Source organism: Corvus moneduloides, chromosome 10, assembly GCF_009650955.1.
Source record: "Corvus moneduloides isolate bCorMon1 chromosome 10, bCorMon1.pri, whole genome shotgun sequence".
Taxonomy (NCBI): Eukaryota; Metazoa; Chordata; class Aves; order Passeriformes; family Corvidae; genus Corvus; species Corvus moneduloides.
The window spans coordinates 12,987,308-13,008,744 of NC_045485.1; the positions used below are offsets into that span (position 1 = coordinate 12,987,308).

A 21,437-nucleotide genomic window follows, 5' to 3' on the forward strand; every position below is an offset into this window, starting at 1 on the left:
ATAATGGGATTTAGTATTGATAGGAAACTCTTTGAATTTAATAACAGAGACTGGAAGTAGAAAATAATGTACTATGGTTTTTAAAATTCTTACTATAAAAAAACCACTAAAACAGCAAAAGAATCATTTAAGTAGATACACCTAGAACAGAATGGAAAATTCTTTTTTTTTAAAACAAGGTACATACATATATTACATTTACAAGAAAATGTAGGAGAGACCAATTTTTAAAAAATAATTAAAGAATAAATACCACAAAATATTTTACTCAGCCATACTTTCAGCCAAAGACGGCGTTACCCTTCTATAAATGTACATGCACTATTTCTCCCCATTCATTTTAAGTGGGCTCTGCATTACTTCCCTACTCACTGATTTTAGAAAGACCTTTGACAAACTAACAGAGTTTCTCTCCTTACATCCAAGAATACTGAACTTTTATGGACCTTATTTATATGAATTCATGAAATCTTCTGATGGTATTTGGCTGCTTTGTATGTGCTTGACAGAGATCATGAGATCCTGACCACTAAAAGAAACATAGACAGCACTTTTTTGTAGTCCTTAAGTGTATTATTGCACTATGCAAAACAAAGAAATTTAACCTTCAAAGGCCTCAACTCCCACACAAACAAATACACTGACTAAAAATTATTTCCATCTCTAAACCAGACAATTACTATAAAAGTCTAATCCATTACAAGGCTCACAGAGAAACCTTATATGAGTACAAAAGGCTGCCAGCTAGCTTTTTAAGCAGGCCAACACCCGCTTGAAAAGTGTCTGGATAAACCATCAACACATGCTGAGGTTTCACAGTGTCACCGTCTACATCGGAACCCAGAAACATCCTGGCGAATGCCCCAGCTCGGAAACATCCAGTGTTTACCCTGACAACCTCCTATTCACAGCTGCATCTGCAAACCTCATAAGTGTTGGTAGGAAAGTATAGCCACACAGAGAGCCCAATAACCCCAAAACAACTGACGAAGAGTGCACTGATGTGTCTCCAACAAAGCACCTGTGCCACTCTCTGGTAGTCACCACCCAGAGGCTGTCACAGGAACTGGTCCCACTGATGGCCAGGGACAAGGAAAGCTGCACGGGCTAAGCTGAGCACACACGTGTGCTACCAGTGGAAGAACAGCTGCAGTAATTGCCTTTCGTACATTTTTCTAATTCTGAGTCATTCTACCCTTATTCTCCAGGGGAAAGAGAAAGAGGTTCAGGCTGAATGTGCTAAGGCTGTAGGAACAAAGAGGAATTACTGACACTGCTTCAGTACACTGAAATATGAACCGCTTGGGTCTACAATGAAATCTCAGTGTGACCAAAGCAAAATAGTGTTTAAAAAATTAGGAGTAAGAATTCCTGTAAACTGCATGTCCTCAAAGCACAGAGTTCATCAATCTAGACCGTGGCTTAACCACAAAGAGTTGTTACTGCATAATCTGAATCTAGGTCACAATGAGAATTGTGAGTATATGAAATCAGAAGTTGCCTCTCAGCAAAACCAGTCTGCACCCAGATGCTACATTTTCTCTGATAGATTTTCTCATTTTCAGTGAGGTCATATATTTGACTTTTTAAAGTTTACTTTTTCTAAGTAGTAGTTGAGTGTATGACAATTCTTGGAAGAAATACAGGACAATGTCTCAGTACAATTACACAGAGCAAAGTCCAGGATCTCTTTCCACAAGGGTTGCCAGTGAAATGAGAAGATGAGTAAGGTCATCCTTTTCAGCTGCACTGGAAAGTCTCCAATCCAGTAATAAGTTTTAGAACTTAAAAGCAGTTCAAGGGATATTAAACTGGGCAACAAACTTAATTTAGGTTTCAGAAAAAAAAACCAAAAGCCAAAACAAAAATCCCGTGAGAAAGTGGCAAAAATTTGCACTTATTGAGTCCAGGTGCACTCTTCAACTTATTTTCCATTATGCTGCTTCTACCTGAACAGGCAGCTAATTTGAGGGTGGACAGGCTGCTGACATTACCAGAAGATAGCAGTTACTGAGTTTTTCCACACCTCAGCCATGATCGCAGCCCAGGAGATTCTATTTCTGTCACGAGGACAAGAACTGAGTAAAAGACCCTGCACATGTACCTCTCGGCTCCTTTGCAGGCAACCCCAAAAAAAAAAAGCAAAATTCTCAGAAGATATGAGTGTAAAAATGCAGTCAGATAAATAAAACAACATGGAGAAAATTATTAGAGGCACAGAGCGGGTACTGCTCTTTTCAGTGAAAATTTCTCCTTAAGTAGCAACCAGACAGGCCTGAACAGAGAGCGCGTTCAGAAAATGAAATACTGCAGGTACTCAGAAATGCATGAAGTAAACACTTCCACTGAGGCCAAGGAAAAGCCTTGCTATTTCTGCTGGCAGAGGGAGTGAGGCATGAAGTCCAAGGAATGGACTACAGTAAAGAAGACACATTCCAAGTAGATGTACATAAACTATAGGAAGCTATCCAGCAAATCATTGCATGCCCCTTACCGGCTTTAAGATTTAACTGCTCCAAAATCATGTCTTAATTACGAACACCACTGGAAGAAAAACTTTGACAACATCCTTTCCTCAGGTAAATTTTATCATGGGAGTTAAAACACTACCTAATTAGAAGCCCACTCAAATGTTTATCTTAAAAAGCAAAAATAAAATTTAAAAATATAGAAAGAATCTGAAAGTTATTAGAATTCCAGCAAATAACTTTTTGAGTTTATATTCCAGTCCATTAGCAACTTATTGCCTAGAAGTTCTTTCACTTTTTCCTTTCATTATAAAGATAACAAGCCACTATTTCTTTCATGCTATCCTCAACGTGACCTTCTAAGACCTGTTCTCATTCTAATCTTCAATACAGAAATGAAATGAAACAGCTGCTGGAAAGAGCCTGTTAGGAATAATCAGAATTCACTTTTTCATCCAAGTCTTACAATTCCACATGGTAGAGCTTAGTATTTACTCTGCCTCAAATTTATTGTGTACAAGCTGAAATATTTATAGAGACATGAAAGACATCATGCTTGGAGTGAAAGAGCCGAAGCTGCCAAGTACTGGATATACACACACGCCGTGTGTGTGTGTGTGTTTGTCCTACAAGAATTCTGAAAACTGTACTGAAATCCAGTCTCAATTGCATCAGATTTTTTTCTATAGAAACACACTAGCTTATATAGTAAAAATATCTGTATTGTCATCTTCAGTGTAAAGCAGTTTTGATCATTTAATCTCAGAAAATAGTAATTGTAATCATGTTAGTTAACTACTAAACTCTATTTGTAACAGAAGTTGTTCAAATGATGCATATTGAGTGTTTTTTAGGTCTGCTGCTAAAAATCTGAAATATCTAAACAGTTTTTCTACCTCTCCCAAAATTCTAATTATTCTCTTGAACCTTGCACAATTCAAAAATTGTTCATTCACTCTCACTGAACAGAGGTGAAGATCTGGAGGGCTTTTGGGGATGGCATCATCTTCAGTAATACTGTGAAAACCTATATTAAAAGACATGCATAAAAACATTCCTGAAAGTAGTAAAACAATATTGCATAAGGAAGCCACTTGGCCTCAGAAATCACTAAACACCTATCAACTGTACCCAAAAGGGCTTTGTTCCAGTGAAGAGTATTCTTACCTTTACTGCTGACAGGTCTAGTAAGTCTAAATCACAAATACTGCAACCAGTTTCCCGTGTCCAAGCATTAGGAATATAGTTTCCCAAATAATTCAGGTGAATCTGGTAAATAAATGAACAATTCAAATTAATGACAGATGCTTGCAAAGGATGATCTGTACCTTTGAAAAAATTCAGGTTTATTCATTTAATCACTTGTAACTAAAGGCAACTGACTAGAAACAGACATACAAAATCTGCAGGTAAAAAATTATTCTTTTTCGTTTACAAAACAGATTATATATGTACCATGAAGTCTACAAAAATGAGTATTTCATAAAAATGACACGCACTTGGGGAGAAAAATAAAAGTATTACATGTCAGAATGTGAGAATAATTTGGTATCCATTTCAAGAAGTGCATCTAACCAATGCAATTCACTAATACGAAAATTAGAGAGATGAAATATGAAAAAAGAAGCATCTTACAAACAAAAAACTTAACTAGCAGGAGTTAATTCTGGAACTTATCTTCATGCTGGTTTATTTACTAACTGGTGAAAACTTTTTCCAACCCTAGCATACCGTCATCTTCTTGATTCAATTCTATGTTTAAAACAGAAGAATTTAGCCACACTGAAAAAGTGATGCATAGAAAGAGTTTCCTCTTTGTTTTTAAAACACCACTACAGGCAGAGGTTGAATTTTTTTTAATGTACCATAACACATGGATTAGTAGAAGCTGTTCCATCCTAAGCTGTTTGCCCAAATGTAAAATACAGAACCTTTCTTTTCATTGGCAACATGTCAGCAAAGTCAGTGATGACAGAATTTGAGGATTTAATTGAGGCAAAAATAGCAATATGGAAGGGATTTGTCATACATTTCATCTCTACTGAGTAGTTGTAAGCCTAACAGATAAAATCATCATTCTATTCACCAATAGCAAAATCAAAATACAAGTGCAAAAACAACGTAGCAGCATTCCCTGGGATATTCGTGAGTTTCAAACTCTACTTCATTCTTCTGAAAGGCATTTTTTCTGAAAGTAAGGAGCTACAGTAAGGAACATTTATTCAGAAGAAATTAGAAAGTAGCCATGCCCAATCCTTCAGCCAACAGACAGTACTATAAAAGATACACCTTTACACTTCTTTGGCTTAGAACAAGAAGGCGCAACTGCCATATTACCAAAACACAGCCATTTCTCTCAGAGAAACGGTTCAGGGACCTCTAAACCACTGAATCCATACACATGAACAGAATCTGTCAGAATAGCTATTTCACAGGGCAGACAGTGTCCTACCACACGCCCAAAGCTGGCAAGCCACGGGCACACTGATGGCAGGGATCAGCGACACTGAAGGCAACAGCAAAAGCCAGCCACACGTGGACCTAGATAGATACACACACACTTACATAGAGGCTTTTTTGTGTGCCTAATACAATTTCTTTTTTATATATGTGTATACACACACCTGGGTCTAGGGTAGGAACAGATGTGTTACTGTTTTGTATCCCAGCCTGTCACTCCTGGTGAGATTATCCTATTCTTCTGATTGCCATTTAATAACCAGATAGAGATTGCTCACTAGCTTCAAGAACAGCTTTGTGTTAGTGAACAAATTAACAAAAGCTTACTTGCTTCTAACATCCCAGGCTACAATGAACTTGGGAGCAGAATTAGTTGTTTCAGCAAAACTATCAAGTTACAGTGACATCAGAATAGCATGAATCAGAATGGGGGTTTTATCCTCTCAATTACTAATAACATTAAATGGAAATGTGTATGTTGTTTCATACTCTTCTATCCTTGGTTTTTTGCCTCCAATAATGTTGTGATTTTACAGGAAAATAAAACCAAACTGTCACTCACTTTAGTTGGACCATTTCCATGAATGGTGACTGGTAGGGTGTCATACACTGAATTCCTTGCTCTTACTTTTCCTTCTTCAAATTTCAAAAGGACTTCATCTGCAAATCAACAAAGCAGTATAGGAAGTTCATAAATAAAAGCTAAAATTTCAGAGTTCTTTAAGTCCTTGCTGATACAATATACCTTGCTATTGCAATCATTGTCAGTATTATTTAGAAGCTTTTGTTCATTTTTTTAAACTAGATCTTGAATTCTAATATCCTCATGATAAATAAGGCGACATCAAACTTCATTTCTCATCAGCAGCTTAAGTATTAGAATAAGATCTGCTTTAAAAACAATTCTAATTTAGTGCAAATGCAATTCATAGAGAAATCATAGTTATTTCAGATATGATCTGGCTACAAAAATTTATTCCATAATGGAAGGCCAAATGTAAGAAAGGAAGTTTTGCACAGATACATTTTTCCATTTAAATTCATGACAGTTAAATGCAGGAAATTCTACATTATTCCACATTCGACTTCACTATGTATAGCCATTTGCATCTAAAATACAATTTTAATTACTAATCTTACTCCTGTAATTAAGTTTTTGAAAGGCAGATGGAAAAATGGTCCTTAACTCTATTTACTGCCAACTTCATTTATTTAGAACTATTTTTCCTATTTTAAATAAAATATTCTTTCAATGAGAGAATTCAATTAATAATCAACCCAAAAGACCTGTAACTAATCTGGTGATCAGGTCTACCCAACCAAATACTTCCTTAAAATAAGCATATGTTTAAGGAACCACATTCATGGTTAAGCAAAAAAATTATTAATAACAGTTAATCAAACACACAATGTGCAGATCATATACATACCAACAGCTCCATTTAGGGTCTGGAAAATTGTACATTTGTGGTCCAAAGTAATGTTAATGCGCTCCTGAAATCAAAGCACCAAAGATGTTGAGGTGTTCTAAAGCCAATGTTTTTACAGTAACATTGCAGTTACACCACAGTGGCAGCAAGGAGTCAGGGAAAATGACTCTTTACATTCTTTACATTGTTACCTTCTTCTGTATTCCCAAGCTGTGCAGTTGTATAGCAATCGGTTTTGCATATGCAGAAACTTTAAACTTGAAGGATAAAGGTCATAACTCTCCACAGGAACTAAAATTTAGCAGTATAAGCCAAAGACAATTTGTGTCTTAAAAAAAATTTAACAAGTCTTGGCCAGCAAACAAAACATACTGTGTTTCAGAATCATAAAAATGCAAAAGTCAAATTTAAAACATGTTCCTAATGTTGTATTACTAATCCTAGCTAGATTCTTACTTTAAATACCATGTTTCACCATCTTTAAAATGTTGATTCCAGTATGTAACATTTAAAACACACTTAAAAACCCCTACACAGATGACATCCTTTGTTTTGGTCTTCCAAGATTTTCTTACGTATTCTACAGCATTGGGCATATTATTACTATACAAAGAATTGGTGGTGATGTATAGTAAGCACCATGGAAGTGTTTTGAACCATGGTGCAGCAGTGCTCTGCACAGATACACAGCTTTGGTCTAGGAGACAATCTGTTTAGACAACTAATTATATTACTCCTGACTTGGATGCAGAAATCAGCTTTAATATCTCTACACCCTGTCTTTTCAATTGGCATCTGACTTAACTTGCAAAAAAGCAATTCAGACACTAAAGGCTGGAAGGAATTTCCTATGAGGAGCAGCTGAGGTTTGTCTAGTTTAGAGGAGCAGGCTGAGGGGCCATCTCTGTGCTCCCTGCAGCTTCCTCAGGAGGGGAAGGGGAGTGGGAGCTGCTAACCTGGTGGGAATGGTTCAAAGCTGCACCAGGGAAGGTTCAGACTGGACATTAGGAAACATTTTTTCATGAAGAGGGTGGTCAAACCCTGGATCAGTTCCTAGAGAGGTTGTCAATACCTCCAAGCCTGTCAAGCGCTTAAAAAGCATTTGGGCAATGACCTTAGTAACACACTTCAGCTTTTGGTCAGTCCCATACTGGTCAGCCAGTTGGACTAGATGATCACTGTAGGTCTCTTCCAACAGAAATATTCTACTCTATTTCTGAATCTGTATCCAAGCAGACCTGATTTTCCATTACGTTATGCCAGAAACAACACATATATATCTCAAGAACTTTGCATCTGCCTTAACCATACAAATTACCAAAATCTTTCTCAAAATTCTGCTATATCAGCTTCTAAAGACTTTTTTGCACCAATATATTGTTAACTTTCCTTATCCCTCTTTCTTCTAGCATCAGGGACATGCCTCTGACATCTGTCATGCTCTAATGGTGTTATTCAGCAGAGGACTTTGTTAAGGGAGAGCACAGAGAGGTCTTCACCAAAAATTTACAATGCAGCTTTATTGAACATATTTGCACAAAAAGCTGAAGGCAGGATCTGAAATGGCAGCAAGCCAGAATATAAAACACTGGATTCAGCAAGTAGTTCAGTGACACCCTGGAAAAATGCCACATTCTCTGGCCATCAAACTGCCAAGTACATGGTACCCTCATTGAGATGAATGTGTCTGATCGTATACCTCAGAGCTGTTATTTCTAACAATGAAGCACAACCTGCCTGGGTCTGAAGACAGCCTGAAATAATATATCAAGTCATGACCCTTTGTGAGCCTGTTCATCATTCCAGCAGTAGGAACCTCAGGAGAACAAACACAACTGTCAACATGGCACTCCAGTATAAAAAGACAGCATTCCTTTTCTTTTCATCCCCCAGTGTTTTATGAGGAGCAGCATGTTATTTCAATCAGAAAGTAATGAGAAAGCGAGTTACTACCTACCCTTGCCAATGGGTCAACATAGATTTTGGTGTAAAACAGCTGGTCATCATCATTATCCTGCAGATTCCATTGCTGCACAATACGATTTATGTATGGAGCATAACCAATAAATCCTGCAACATCACACACACATAGGTTATTTCCATACAAAACATTACCCTGCCAACATCTACCAATCAGGGGCTTCATTCTGAGTGGTGCCAGTAAAGTATGAAATTTATGAAACTTGGCTCAAAAGCCCAGTACCTTCTTACATTGTTACATACCTTCTTCCTGAGGTATGTAACAGGTCTGTTTCAAAAAGTTAATAATTAATGGTTATTTTTATACTAATGGTATTTTAATGGAAAAAATACATCTGATCCGTCTAGGATAGTCCTGAGAACACCAAAGCATGATATCAGATTATCACTTTTCCCAAGAAGCCCATCTGTGGCAAAAGTTTCATTTTCATCAATCACTTCTTACTGGCAGAGATGTCTGAATCTAATATTGCCAGAAATCCAGTGAAAGTCCAACTCAAAACCAATATACACCAAAATAAAAAAGATAGGGCACATAGGTGAGGGAAAGAAACAGGGACAGTCCCAGGTCTGCACATTGAAGAAGGGTGCCCCAGAAATGACACACTCAAAAGCTGCTACAGAGCACAGTATCCGTATCAGTGCATGTATTAATCAAGTGCAAAATTATTAGCAAGCTAGCATTTGAAGGAGGATCCCAGAATTAATCCATCATTGAGATTAACAGGAGTAGCTACCACTCTTTTTAGAAGGAGCTGTGTAAGCCATGCTGAGAGGCCAGGCAGAGCTGCCAGCACATCCACCCCACGTGCAGAGACCTCCAGAAACCAGGCAGCTGAGTGAGGGAATTCTGCGACCAGGCTAAACTGTGCCTATAAATAGCCCGTGCTGCTTTGCCTGGGCTTGTACTCTGCATTGTTTCTGAAGCAATGGGGTCATCCTTGCACAGCATCTCGCTGCCACACACAGTTGCTTGCTAGACCCTTACTGTGTTTATCTGCTTTTTGCAAGTTATTGCCAAACACACACTGCAAATTTGAATGAAAACTATGCCTCAGCACAGAAGAGGAGCTATTCGAGGGGAGGGGAGGGGAGGGGAGGGAAGGGGAGGGGAGGAAGATGACAGCATTTCTATGTCCTCTATTTTATACTTGGGGAGTTCAGGAACAGCTCCACCCACAACAAGTACACAGAACAGATAACAGAGGTGGGTCATGTTCAAGTATTTGAGGATCACACTTGCCTCCTGAGTTCAGGAATCGTTTTCCACTCCGGACAACAGGATACTTGTCAGCCAGCCTTTTATCTGGCCAAATTAGTCCATCTGCTGCAAACACCACTCTATGATTAGTTTCCTGAAATTTCTTTAGCAGTTCTTCAGGGCCCCCAGCAAAGATAACATCATAGCTTAAAAGGAAAGAAAATACATCTATTCGGTTAGCTTAAGTTTAATGTTTCTGTGTTCAAAAGAAGTCATTGGACTATCCAAACTTAAAAATCAAACAGCCCTTTTATTCTGAAAAATGACTCAACTAAATCATATTTAACCAACGTGTAAAAATTCTATACCCTTCTAGGAGAGAAACTTCGATCAGTACTATTTATCCAAAGTAGTTTCCCCTCCTGCTTTTTAACCTTTCACATTTTGGACATTCTTTTTTCTTCAGATTTTGTCTACCTGAAACTGATTTTCCTGTTTCAGGTATTTTGAGTAAAAAAATACTTTTTTCCCCTTTAAAAAACTCTTTATGTTTTTAAGAATAAAAATTTTAAAAAAGAAATCAAACCTTAACAAATGAAAGAGTGGACTGAGAGATGACTTGGGTTAGTTTTCACTGGGAAAATCCAGATCTTGCTCCAAAACAGAACAGCCCTGACTTTTCTGAAAAGCCTTATCAAGAATGTACTTAGATCTCAATGAAGTCTAGTTGCCCTTAAAAAGTGTATTGCATCCTGACAATACATAGATCTTTCTCCTACAACCTCTTTAACATGCTGAAGACTTTAAAGGCTCAAAGCATCACAATATCTATTTATGAAAAACTTCACTTGCCTTTACAGCTTGATCAGATTTAAGTCTCAATTCCTATTGAGAATAAAGGCCTAAAGGTGGAGGGCTCATCTTTGGCTGTTACCCACAGACGAAGGTCACCAGTGTGCCAAACCAGAACGAAACCTGCCTGGGTTTGGCGAAGGTCCTGTAAGAATGGAGTATCCCAAGCCTGGTGGTTTCTTGTGGCTGAACCAAATCTAAACCAATGCCTGGCGGGCACAGGGGGTTGGGAACACAACCAACCAAACCAAGCAAACAAACCAATCCCCCCACCATAGGAAGGGATGCCACACACTAAACCAGTCTGCTCAAAACCCCATCCAACCTCGCCTGGAACTTGGAATTTGCCAGGGATTGGGCATCCACAACTTCTCTGGATGACCTGTGCCAATGCCTCCCACTTCAAGGTTCTCTTTATACAGCATGAGGAATGACACAGTGAGATTGGAATCACATCACAGATTAGTCTCTGGCTGAAGCAGCAAAATATTTTACTGGCAGCATCTCAACTTTTCAGTTCCCTCATCTGAATGCAGGAATATTCTTACTCTACATACATACCTTAGAAATTAAAAATCACCAGCCCTTATAACATTATAGCTACCAAAAACCAAGGTCTAACCTTAACCAAGACTTTTCTTGCAAAGCCTTTCAGCTGGGCTAACCAGGACAGCAGGTAACTAGGACTCCACCTGCAGTACACAGAACATTGCAATGTATTACCCAGCAACAGTGCCAACAGATCAAGCATTACTGACTTATGGTACTCCTTTATTACAGTCCTGAAATTATTCAAGATGTCTTTTCTTTAAAGAGGATTTCATGAAATTGGCCTAAGAGAACTGAACAACAGCTGACTTACAAATGTAAAAAAAGATTTTCACCACAAAGCAAAGTATGAACCCTGGAGAGGAAGCATGTTATGTAGTCTATATAAGTACGTGGTTTTCTGAAAACACTTATGTTTTTCTGCAACTTTGGCAGAAGAACGCATGAAAGAAATTGTACATTTTGGACCTTCCCCAGTTTCACAAAAAATGCCTATTTCTGCCCAAACTTACAGGAATACACTACACTCCCTTTTCCACTGAATTTCTGTAGCCTGACTCAATGCCAGACTGAGCCTGTAGAACACACAAGAAACAGGAGACACGTTGAAGACAGACAAAAAGAGATCTGTCTGAGGCTTTAACTTAATAGTTTATGGCAGGCTGTGCTTCTCCTCTGTGATCAGGTTAGTGCTGCTGCTGCTATGACTTACAGGAAGGAACCAAACACCCTGGAACATTGCTTCCAAGGACTCTCATTCTATAAAAGAAAGCCAAAGTTAGCAACATGCTGGGCCAGCCACAGGCTCTGCTTGTGAAAGGGATATGCTACTTAACACAACACAGTTTATAATCCTAAACCCAGTGCTGAGCTGCTAAACTGCAATGGATATTATGCAGCACTATTAATCCAGCATGAAGCCACATTTTTCATTAATGTTCAAGGCCCTCTGTTTTGACAAGAGGTGACATGCTGTCACCACACCTCTTCCTGAGCAGGACCTCCACCAGCCTTCTATCCCTTGCTGCCAATGTCCTCATAAGCTGCTTGATGAGGCTCACACTTTTCTCTCCAGGCAAAAAGAAAATTTCTGAACACCTGTAAATGCATCATTTGCCTTGTTTGCCTGCTATGTCAGATTGCATTCAGCCTATTCAAACCTCACCTCCTGCTGTAAGGGAGGATTCACTTCAGGTCTACACCACTAAGACCATCACAAAACAGGTCCCAGGAGTATCCTTGACAGTTTATACTGTTATTAGAGGTGATACAATGACTTACTTCAAATAGGACTTCAAAATTTGACAGGGAAAAGAGAGTGTGAATATATGCAGGAAAAAGCAGGCTTCCTTGGCAACCAGGAAAAGCTCAGATACTCTTCTATTTATTCTTCATAAAGCCCTCCAATTAAGTAGAAAGCAAGAAAAAAAACACAACAAAACCAAACCCAGAAACTTTCCACAACCTAATCCCATTTCCTGAAGCTCCCAGATGGCAAATGCTTGGGACTGGAATCCACCCCTCCTTCCCCCTCTTTCACAGCAGCAAAGCATCCTGGCTATGCACCCTGCACTCCCAGCAACACAGGAAAACAGCAATGGAGACCCAGGTGCTCTAGAACTGACCATGGAATTTTTGCATCCACAACTTTAACAGTGAGAACTCGCTGCTCTTGGAGCTGCAGGTTAAGAGCTCAAAATACGAGTGAGAGAGTGCCTACTAGTGACTAGCAACGTCAGCCACACAGCTATTTTGTCACTTAGACTGTATCCCCACCAGGATCACACCTTAACTATTTTGAGATACATAGAAAATATAATTATCCCTTCGTTTCAGACAAATGTTGAAAAGAATACAACAAAACAAACAACAAACTGAGAAGCTTCAAAATTCTTCCACGATACAAAGAGATGGCTGTGGAAGTTCTGGATGAACAGTCACAGCACCAACCAATTTATCCAGTCTACGCTGGCCATTAGCCAGTTCAATCTGAAATGGTCCAAAATAAACCAGTAGTTAGCTCGAGCAAAAACAAGCCTAATTTAAATAGTGTTCCATCTGCAGGCATTTTGCTATCTACACACAGGCACAAGCTGTCCACAGAAGAGGCTCAAACTATTTCCAGAATTCTGAGCCATATAACAAACTGCTCAAAAAAACCAAACAAACAAAAAACAAACAACAAAAAACCAAGAAACGAAGTTTAAGTAAATAGTTCCCTAGAACTTGCCTAGTTACAGTAAGCAAACCAGACATTTCCTTTCCCCACCCCCAAGATTAATATTCCAAATGCTTCACAATGAATATAATAAAAAACACTTTAAGAAGAAAGGAAGTTCATGACATTTGTCTTTTCCAAACTTACTGCTACATTGATCAATGCTTAAATTGCAAACCAGGATTTCTGGAAATGAAAAAGCCCACTAGAATTAAAATATAATGCTAGAATCAGCAAACTTTTTTTCTCTCCTATCTGGAATCAGTTCCACCAGCTTTAAATAAATATGTACTTGGAATTTCAGACCTCAGGAACTTGGGAGGCTTAAATCCTGGGATTTTTCATGGGAAGAAAGATTATAGTTTCTGCACTTCAACACACATGGTCCTCTGTACTCTGTCACCCGTGCCAGCAGACAGCCTGCCCCTCCAGAGAGTAAATTATGATAGAGAAAATCTGAGCTAGACCCTGGTACCAATGTGATAATAAATTTGCATATTTTACCATATAGGAAGAAAATAGTTATTAATTAGGATAATAAATCCAGAAACAAAGAAATTCAATGTAGGCAGAAAACATTTGGGAAATGTTTGATTCATCTGAGCTTTAGTACAGAAAAAAATCTTTCAAATAAACCTTTAAAAGTTTCAGTTCTTTATGATTAGTAGGACAACGCTACGAACAAACATGAATGTATTTACTTCTAGAAAGATACTTTTTCCACTTAATAAATACAAAATTGATCAAGTCAATAGGAAAAGAAATTCAAAAACTGAATGTGTACCTCTAAACGATGTTACTTTTACAGACCTAAGTAGACAAAGAAAATATTCAGCATAATAAGCATCCCTTATAATGCTTATAATTTAGTGAAAATTATTTAGATTTTTTGCTTTCTAGGTATTTCTTTTACTCATCACAAGAGGTAAAATCGGAACAGAAAATTGAGTAACATATTTGAATTTGCTACCAGTTTAATAAGCTACTTCAACTTTTCTGAAGTGTTAACTTATGCAAAACAACAAATTAATTTTCCATAATATGCCACTGTCCAGCCACTTTGCCTTGTGATGATGTCTGCTGTGCAAATTCTGCCAAGCTCCTGCCTTGAAAAAGTGTCTTTAAATTTCTTCAGCTGTCAAATTTTAAATAAATAAAGCAGGTTAAAAGCTGAAAGAGAACTCTGGAGCAGACATTCCAACAAGACTGGGTAACAGCAGCATGGGTGAACTCATACATGACCCTCTCCAAGCTCACACTCAGCTACCTCTCTACAAGGCAGCCTGTCTGCAACTGGAGCTTCCTGTCCCTGATTCAAGACTCAGTCCCACGCCTTCCTTGAGGGATTGTTTCAGACCTGTGACCCTGCTCCAGTTAACATTAGCATGGAAGAGTCTGGTGTCTGCTGCAAGCTGGATTCTGAGCTACTCTGATCCTGCTGTTGTCACAGGAGGGAAATAAGAGGAAGAGCAGAGGGAATCAATGGAGAAAGTGTGATTTGAACATGTTTAAGCTCCATGTTTTCTGTGACAGGGAGAAACCTATCTGGCCTCCAGGGAGGATGTTCAAGCATAGCTGTGCTATGAGCTATAATCTGGCACCTGCACCAGTACTGTCTCTGCATCCTTCCACCACACAGATCATATAGGCACCAGGCTACATCTGACACCAAGCCTCTTGTTTCAGCTAACATGTAAAAGAAGTTCTCCTGTTAAATGCTTTCCTCAGGGACCCATTTTCCAGCTTCCTCCGTACCACTGTTACTTCATGGAACAAGGTAATGCCTCTGGTTCCTACTGGCCACTTTACTTCTGGAGCTGCTTTTGCTTCCCCTCCCATCCACACTCCCAGCCTGCAGCCACATCCTGCTCTCACTGCAGCTGAACGGGGAGAGGAAAAATGCTTGCCTAAAAGCCTGTCAGCTCCCAGTAACATTTTTGTACCCCCTCGAGGCAGCAGAACTATGAACAACTCTTACAGCTGTAAATCTGTTAAAAAGTAACAATTGCTCCAAAAGCAATCTATTTTTATGAATGAAGAAAAAAAGACACAAACTCTCTCAAATAAAACAGCAAGGAACAAAAGCATCATGCAACTTTCAGCATGTCACAGCAGCTACTTTTGCATGTCTACCCAAACTAAAATATAAAGACAAGAAGCCAGGTTTGCTCACCATTCAACAAACAGTACAACCAAGTCCTCTTGATCAGCATAGCTTCCAATGCCTTCTTTCAGCAGTCGAACTTTCTGCCCTCCGCCAATAGAGTTGGGCAGCTCACCACCTTTCCACTCTTCACCTTTTCCAAGAACCTGGAAAAAGGAAAAACAAAAAGGCACTTCTTGCTAGTACCCAAACCCATGAGGCTTTTTTAAAGCAGACCCTTATTGAAAACAGATGCTAAAGCAGAAGCAACACATTAAAGCATAGCAAGCCAGCACTTCCAGCATCGTAAGTTTTCCATGTCTGAAGCAGCATTCATCACAATGACATCATTGCAAAAACATGAGAGAGACATTTCTTAACCAAATAAGAATCAAGCAATTGCCTGCTACTGCCATTTACTCAAATGTGTCTCCTTCAGAAAAAAAAATAGAAAAAAAAAGCTAAGGATTGTTCCAAAATTCGTATTTGAAAAACATTCTAAATGAGAACTTTAAAATTCAATAAAATCACTTTAGGAACAGGAGGCACAAAAGACCTTGGTGGATCAAGGTGTAACTAATTAAAATTGCAAGCTTCAATCCTTTTGTACAGAATGGAAAGGATAGGTTTCCCAGTACACAGCTCACTGCTAAAACTCAGCTAAACATAAAACTCCTTCCCAGCCAAGCACTATAGAAGATTATATGTCAAAAAAGGAAAGGAAAAAAATAAGCTTTTTATGTGTTTTGAACATAATGTTTTTGGAACGCATAAAGCCTGGAAGAACTACATTGCATGATGTTTTGGACAAATCTGCAAAGCTAGAAGTTGTATCCAGAGCTCAGGCTGCTCAGGTGCTTTAGTACAGCTTTATCATATTAGGAAAGGTCTTCTCAGTCATCCAAATTCAGTGGTAGAAGTCAAAAGACCCAAAAAATTTCCTATTTATAGTGCAGGCACTGTGGTAAGTAAGCAGAAAAATTTCATAACAGCATCTGAATTCCTGGATTTTCTCTTGGCAGAACCAATTTGTGGGGAAAGTTTAGAAGGTTAGTGCCCTCCCTTTTTCCCAAGGTCATGCAGAGGCCAGCTGAAGTACGTGTCATATGGAGGCGTGAAGCAAGGCAGAAAAGGCTGGCAAGAATGACAACATGCATTGTCCTCTCAGAAATTACGGGTTCCTGGGAAACACAGTGAAGTTTTCAGCTGTGACCCTCGCTCCTGCCTTGCAGCAGCGTTCCAGCCTTCCTTAAGGAAAGGGATAGAAAGTTCTGGAGTGCAGTAGAGCTCCCAGAAGTAGTCATGCAGATGAAATCGGCCACACTGAAAAACAAGGCTTTGTGATAAAATATGACAGAACCTGTTAGCGAGGAGGATGCAATGCTGACCACAATAGCTCCTATGGCAGTGAAAGCACCTCCCTCCCATGGTGGTTCAGAGGGAAATCAGCAGGTACGCAACAGGGAGAGCAGCAAGTGCCCTACCCACACCGCAGCTCTGCTGGTGTTTCCCTCTGTCCCAGCACACAAGAAAGCTAAGGCAAAGTCAGCTACCATTTACTGGTTCTGTTTTACACCATGGACAGTACAAATACTTGGTACAAAACACACAATACCTTTACTGTGTAGTTGAAATGCTTTGCAGTTTGCATGAAACGGTGAAAGCCATCGGTTTCTTTAGTTGCTACAGTAAAGACTAGTAGTTTATCTGAGGAAGAAAAAGAAGGAAAATGTATTAATATGCTTTCAGGGCACAGTTTATATCAAAAAATGCAATGAACAGCACTAGACTGGGGGCTTTATGACTTTCTGTGTCTCATTCAAAGAGAGGAGGCAAACACACTGTCACAGTATAGGTGTGAGACATTAGCAAACAACAACTGCTATGGACAAGGTGCTGTACTTAAAATTATCCTCTGAAAGAGGAAGCAAGTAAGTCTAACTACTCTGTAAACAACTAGTTCACAAAAACAAAGCTAGTATGACTACTGGACAGGAAGAAGTCTTCAAAACAAAAATACCTTACTACTTTTCAGTCTGATACAATCCTGTTACCTCTTACCACAGGACTGAGTGGTGCTAAGAGAACTTTACCCAACCCCAGTAGCTCCCCTGAAAGCCAACAGTGCATATTCTTCATGAAAATAAGTCCAAAATCCCCAACCATTGAAACCAGCCCCTCAACAAACAGCATTTAGTGCTTTTAAGTCCTTGGGCAGAGACGAAAGAGCAAGGAGTTTGCTTGGTTGGTTTTTTATTTGGAGCGTATGTACATTACAGCACTGCTAATTTTGCCCTCTTAACTGCACACAGGCAAGTGGCCATGCAACCAATTTCCTCTTCACATTCCAGAACTTTTAACACAGTTCAAATGGGGTCATGAATTCCCACTAAATAGCTTCCCAATTAAACTACTGAACAACATTTAGAACCCTATGCAATATGCTGCATAATCAAACTAAATACTTTGAAAGCTATGAGAAGGATACTACCCCTATCTAAAATCAAGTGTTTAATCAGACCAGTGTGGATGCTAGAATACATTGCATGTCCCCAATTCAGCCCAAGTTCAAGCAACAGCTACCGTCTAAACAGAGCCCATGAGATCAATCCTTATAATAAAATAAAATTAATCACCTATGATGAGTATTCCAGACACAGTGCCCGCTACTGCATTACTTGCCAAAAAAACATCCTCTGGATTTATCTTCCTCAGTCCAGTAACATGTGCTAGAAGTGTCTGCTATGGAAAACATTCCTATTAACTATTCAGCTTTGTCCACCACCACAGGCTTAGCAGCCCTCAGACACCATCCTGAGTGTATTCAAACCACTCACCACTTGCCATTTTGTTTTATGTGACACCAGCAAAAGTTAACACAAAAGGTGATGACCCAGTTCCCACTTTGTAGAAGAAATGCACCTTGCAAGTTACTCACGCAATGCTCTGCAGCCAACACTTCAAGTGTATTGGCTCAGGCAAAAATACCTGTCAGAGTACAGACATAGTTTGTAGAGAAACATAAACCCCCTTGTTCTAATGAAATTCAAGTCTGTCGGAAGTAGCCACAGCAGACAAACTCTGCAGACCAGTCTCAGGTGGCACCCATACGGTTTCTGCCGAAATACAGCTTAGACTCAGCCAACAGGTCAGTTCCAGAACATCCTGCCAGGTCAGACAGTGCTCTGGCTACTCCATCCTCAATAGCAGCTGTACCGGCGTACATGAGGAAGAGCAGGGATGAGACAAATACATAGGATACTTTCTCTGCTTTTTCTACTGGTCTCAATTTAAGGGTGTTCCTGTCTTAGGTGGTGTTTCTGCAAATTCCAGAACACCTGATCTGCTTTGTGACCTTGCTCTTCCCTAGCCACTCCTTGAACAGATGTAACCTTTAAGCAGTGACAGCATCCTGTGCCCAGTACCTACACCACAAAAAATCTGTGTCTTGAGCAGGGCTCCTACAATTTTATCTGACACTGCCCAAATTCCTCAGCTACAGACACTTCTACCTGCCCTCCCCACGACACACAATTTTGTGGATTTCTCTCACATCCTGCTATTGCTTCTTCTTTTTTTTTTTTTTTTGGCTGGGCTGTGTGTGGGAGGCATGTCTGTGAACGGGCACAGCAGACAATCCTTTTCCTCAACAGTCCTAGAGACAACTTTAACTGCTGGCTCTACCAAACCAGACTGACACTCCTGCAATACAATACACAACAAAGAAGAAACTGGAAATACTGTAAATGCTTCCATCAACTCAACTTTAGCATCCAAAATTTTGGAAAGACAGATTTGGAAGATTAATTGCTCCACCTTTTTCCCCCTGAAGTGCTAGCAGACTTTTGTAAGGAAGAATCAGAAGAAAATCCCCCAAGTACCTCTCAAAAGGCCAGGAGGACCTCACAGTGAAATGAATTCACACTGACTCACAGAGACACAAACAGAGCAATAATGGTTCAATACCTCCCAAAGAGTTTATTCTAAAGATCATGCAATTTCAAGTAATTCTACTGAGGTCACCACAAAATGAATAAAGAACATTATGTCTTAGACTATGACTAAAACAGGACTGAGGACAGAGGAGGGTTTTCCTCTATAAAGGAAATTATGACTATTTTTTTGTTAAGGCACTACATTTTCAAATTACAGGGAACTGGAAAACTCTGATCATACCAGAACTGCATCATCACGCCAACCAAATCCATTGTTAAAAGTTTCCTAGGTGACCAGATCACTGACTATAACCATGGACTTTGGTTTGAAGTGGGCATATTTCACACCTACACATTGCTAAGAAATGCTAACAACAAGATTTCAAAAATCTGTACTTAACAACATGATGTAAATGACAAAATGTGGGCTGCATCAGATTCATTCCACAGTTACTAAGTCAAAGAAAGTATTAAAGTAACATACAAGTACAGTTTGGCAAGCAAAAGATAATCTACTGTTCCTTATGGGATATTGTTACTCTTTTAATGGAATACACATTATTCATGTGTTTCAAGATTCACTATGGAGTCTGGTATGTTACTTGACTTTTGTGGAATGGGAGAAAAGAGAAAAATGTGCCAAATCCTACGGGATTTCAACCTGAACTATACAAAATGAAGAAAGCTGAGCAGAAAAATAATGTAGTTTATATTGACATGAAATGGCAAAAGACCTTGTACTGCACCAATGGACAATGAAGCAATCTAAACAGGCAGCCGGAGTCGGGTTTGCAAACAGCCACAGAACAAAAGAAAGCTATTTTAAAGGTACTATTTACACTGGAAATGTTTTCTTTTTAACATGCTTACCCATGGCCCTTGGTTTTTTTTTTTTAATTAGAGATAAAGTTTAAAAGGTTTTATTTCATGTCTTTGTTGCATCACTGACAATTTTAAGTGCAGTTGGTACTTAAACAATTTTTAAGTGCAGCAGAAGAGTAATTATAGCATTTGAAGTCCCTTTAGAATTAAAGTTTCATTATAGATTACTTAGTCTTTGCTGGGGCCTCTTTTTTTTGTTGTTGTTTTAGTTTGTTTGTTTTGTGGGGTGGTTTGTTTTTGTTTTTTTTTAAGTAAGCTGTATCTGACCAAAGAGCAGAGAAACACGCTTTTATTCTATACATAGTATATATGGAGAAACAATGCAAAGTGCTTTAAATGATAGTTATCTTGGCACATTATAGAGGGTATTATTAACCAAATAAGGAAAGCAGAACCATTCTCCTCCAGCTAATAAAAAATATTAATCTAATTCCTATATTTAGATGGGACAACTTGCACAGCTTCACTGGCAGGCTTCCACTAAATGTAGCATGGGAGATGCTTGTTTCTTCCAGGGGAAGTGAGAGAAGAAAAGGCTTCCGACCACTAAATACTTCTGCTAATTTCCTTTCAACCTTTTAAACTTCATTCACTTTGAAAAATCTATTCCTTGCCCACTACATTTAGGTACAACAACCTCTTGGAACACTTATCCCATTTGTGCTTAGCAACATGAAGCTAAAGTGACTTTCATGATCAGGAGTGTCAATGTGAAGTACAGCACTTCCAAGGGAGTAAGTTTATCCAAGTGTCATTTCCATTTCAGGATGTGCTCAGCTATTTCAGCTGCTGCAACCCACAGTGTCCCCTCTCCTGTGCAGAGCAGGTTTGAGCACAGGACAAGTCCTGTGGGTGCAGAGGTTCAGGGCTGCACCAGAACCCTCCCTGCACAGAGAGGTTGAGTGAGTGCCCGGAGCCCCCAGCAGTATCCCAGTCTCCAGCTGTGCAATGAAGACCCAGGCACGGCTGTGAAAGGATGGCTGCAATTACTCAGACCCAAAGCTACCACTGTGGCCTGGTACTCCTCAGTGAGAGCACAGCAAAAACCCCACAAAGAATTCCAGCTGCAGCTGGACACTGCTCCGGCTTCACTATCCACTCCACAAGCTCCTACCCTCCACTGAGGCGTCCGCCCTAAGGAGCTCTGCTGTCTGATCTTACACACAGGCTTGAGCTCTACAGTTCAAGCCTGACTATCCCCCCCACACAGGGAAAATACAATCTTGGGAGTGTCTTCCAAGAGGAACAGCATCCTCAAAGTGCAAATCTCCATGAGACCAAGAACACAGCAGGTGGTCCCACTCCTCCCCACTCACAGG

General features: G+C 39.4%; 1 protein-coding gene across 3 annotated transcripts in view; it reads right to left on the reverse strand.

The window, feature by feature from the left end:
* Window positions 1-21,437, reverse strand: part of PLOD2 (procollagen-lysine,2-oxoglutarate 5-dioxygenase 2) — a 48,826-nt gene that overhangs the window by 17,588 nt on the left and 9,801 nt on the right. For all 3 annotated transcript variants that reach the window (XM_032119061.1, XM_032119059.1, XM_032119060.1), the window contains exons 2-8: window positions 16,917-17,008; window positions 15,332-15,468; window positions 9,582-9,745; window positions 8,316-8,428; window positions 6,359-6,422; window positions 5,491-5,588; window positions 3,636-3,737 (exon numbers count right to left, since the gene is read on the reverse strand). In XM_032119061.1, the coding sequence (XP_031974952.1) occupies window positions 3,636-3,737; window positions 5,491-5,588; window positions 6,359-6,422; window positions 8,316-8,428; window positions 9,582-9,745; window positions 15,332-15,468; window positions 16,917-17,008 (770 nt within the window). The remainder of the gene's footprint in view (window positions 1-3,635; window positions 3,738-5,490; window positions 5,589-6,358; window positions 6,423-8,315; window positions 8,429-9,581; window positions 9,746-15,331; window positions 15,469-16,916; window positions 17,009-21,437) is intronic.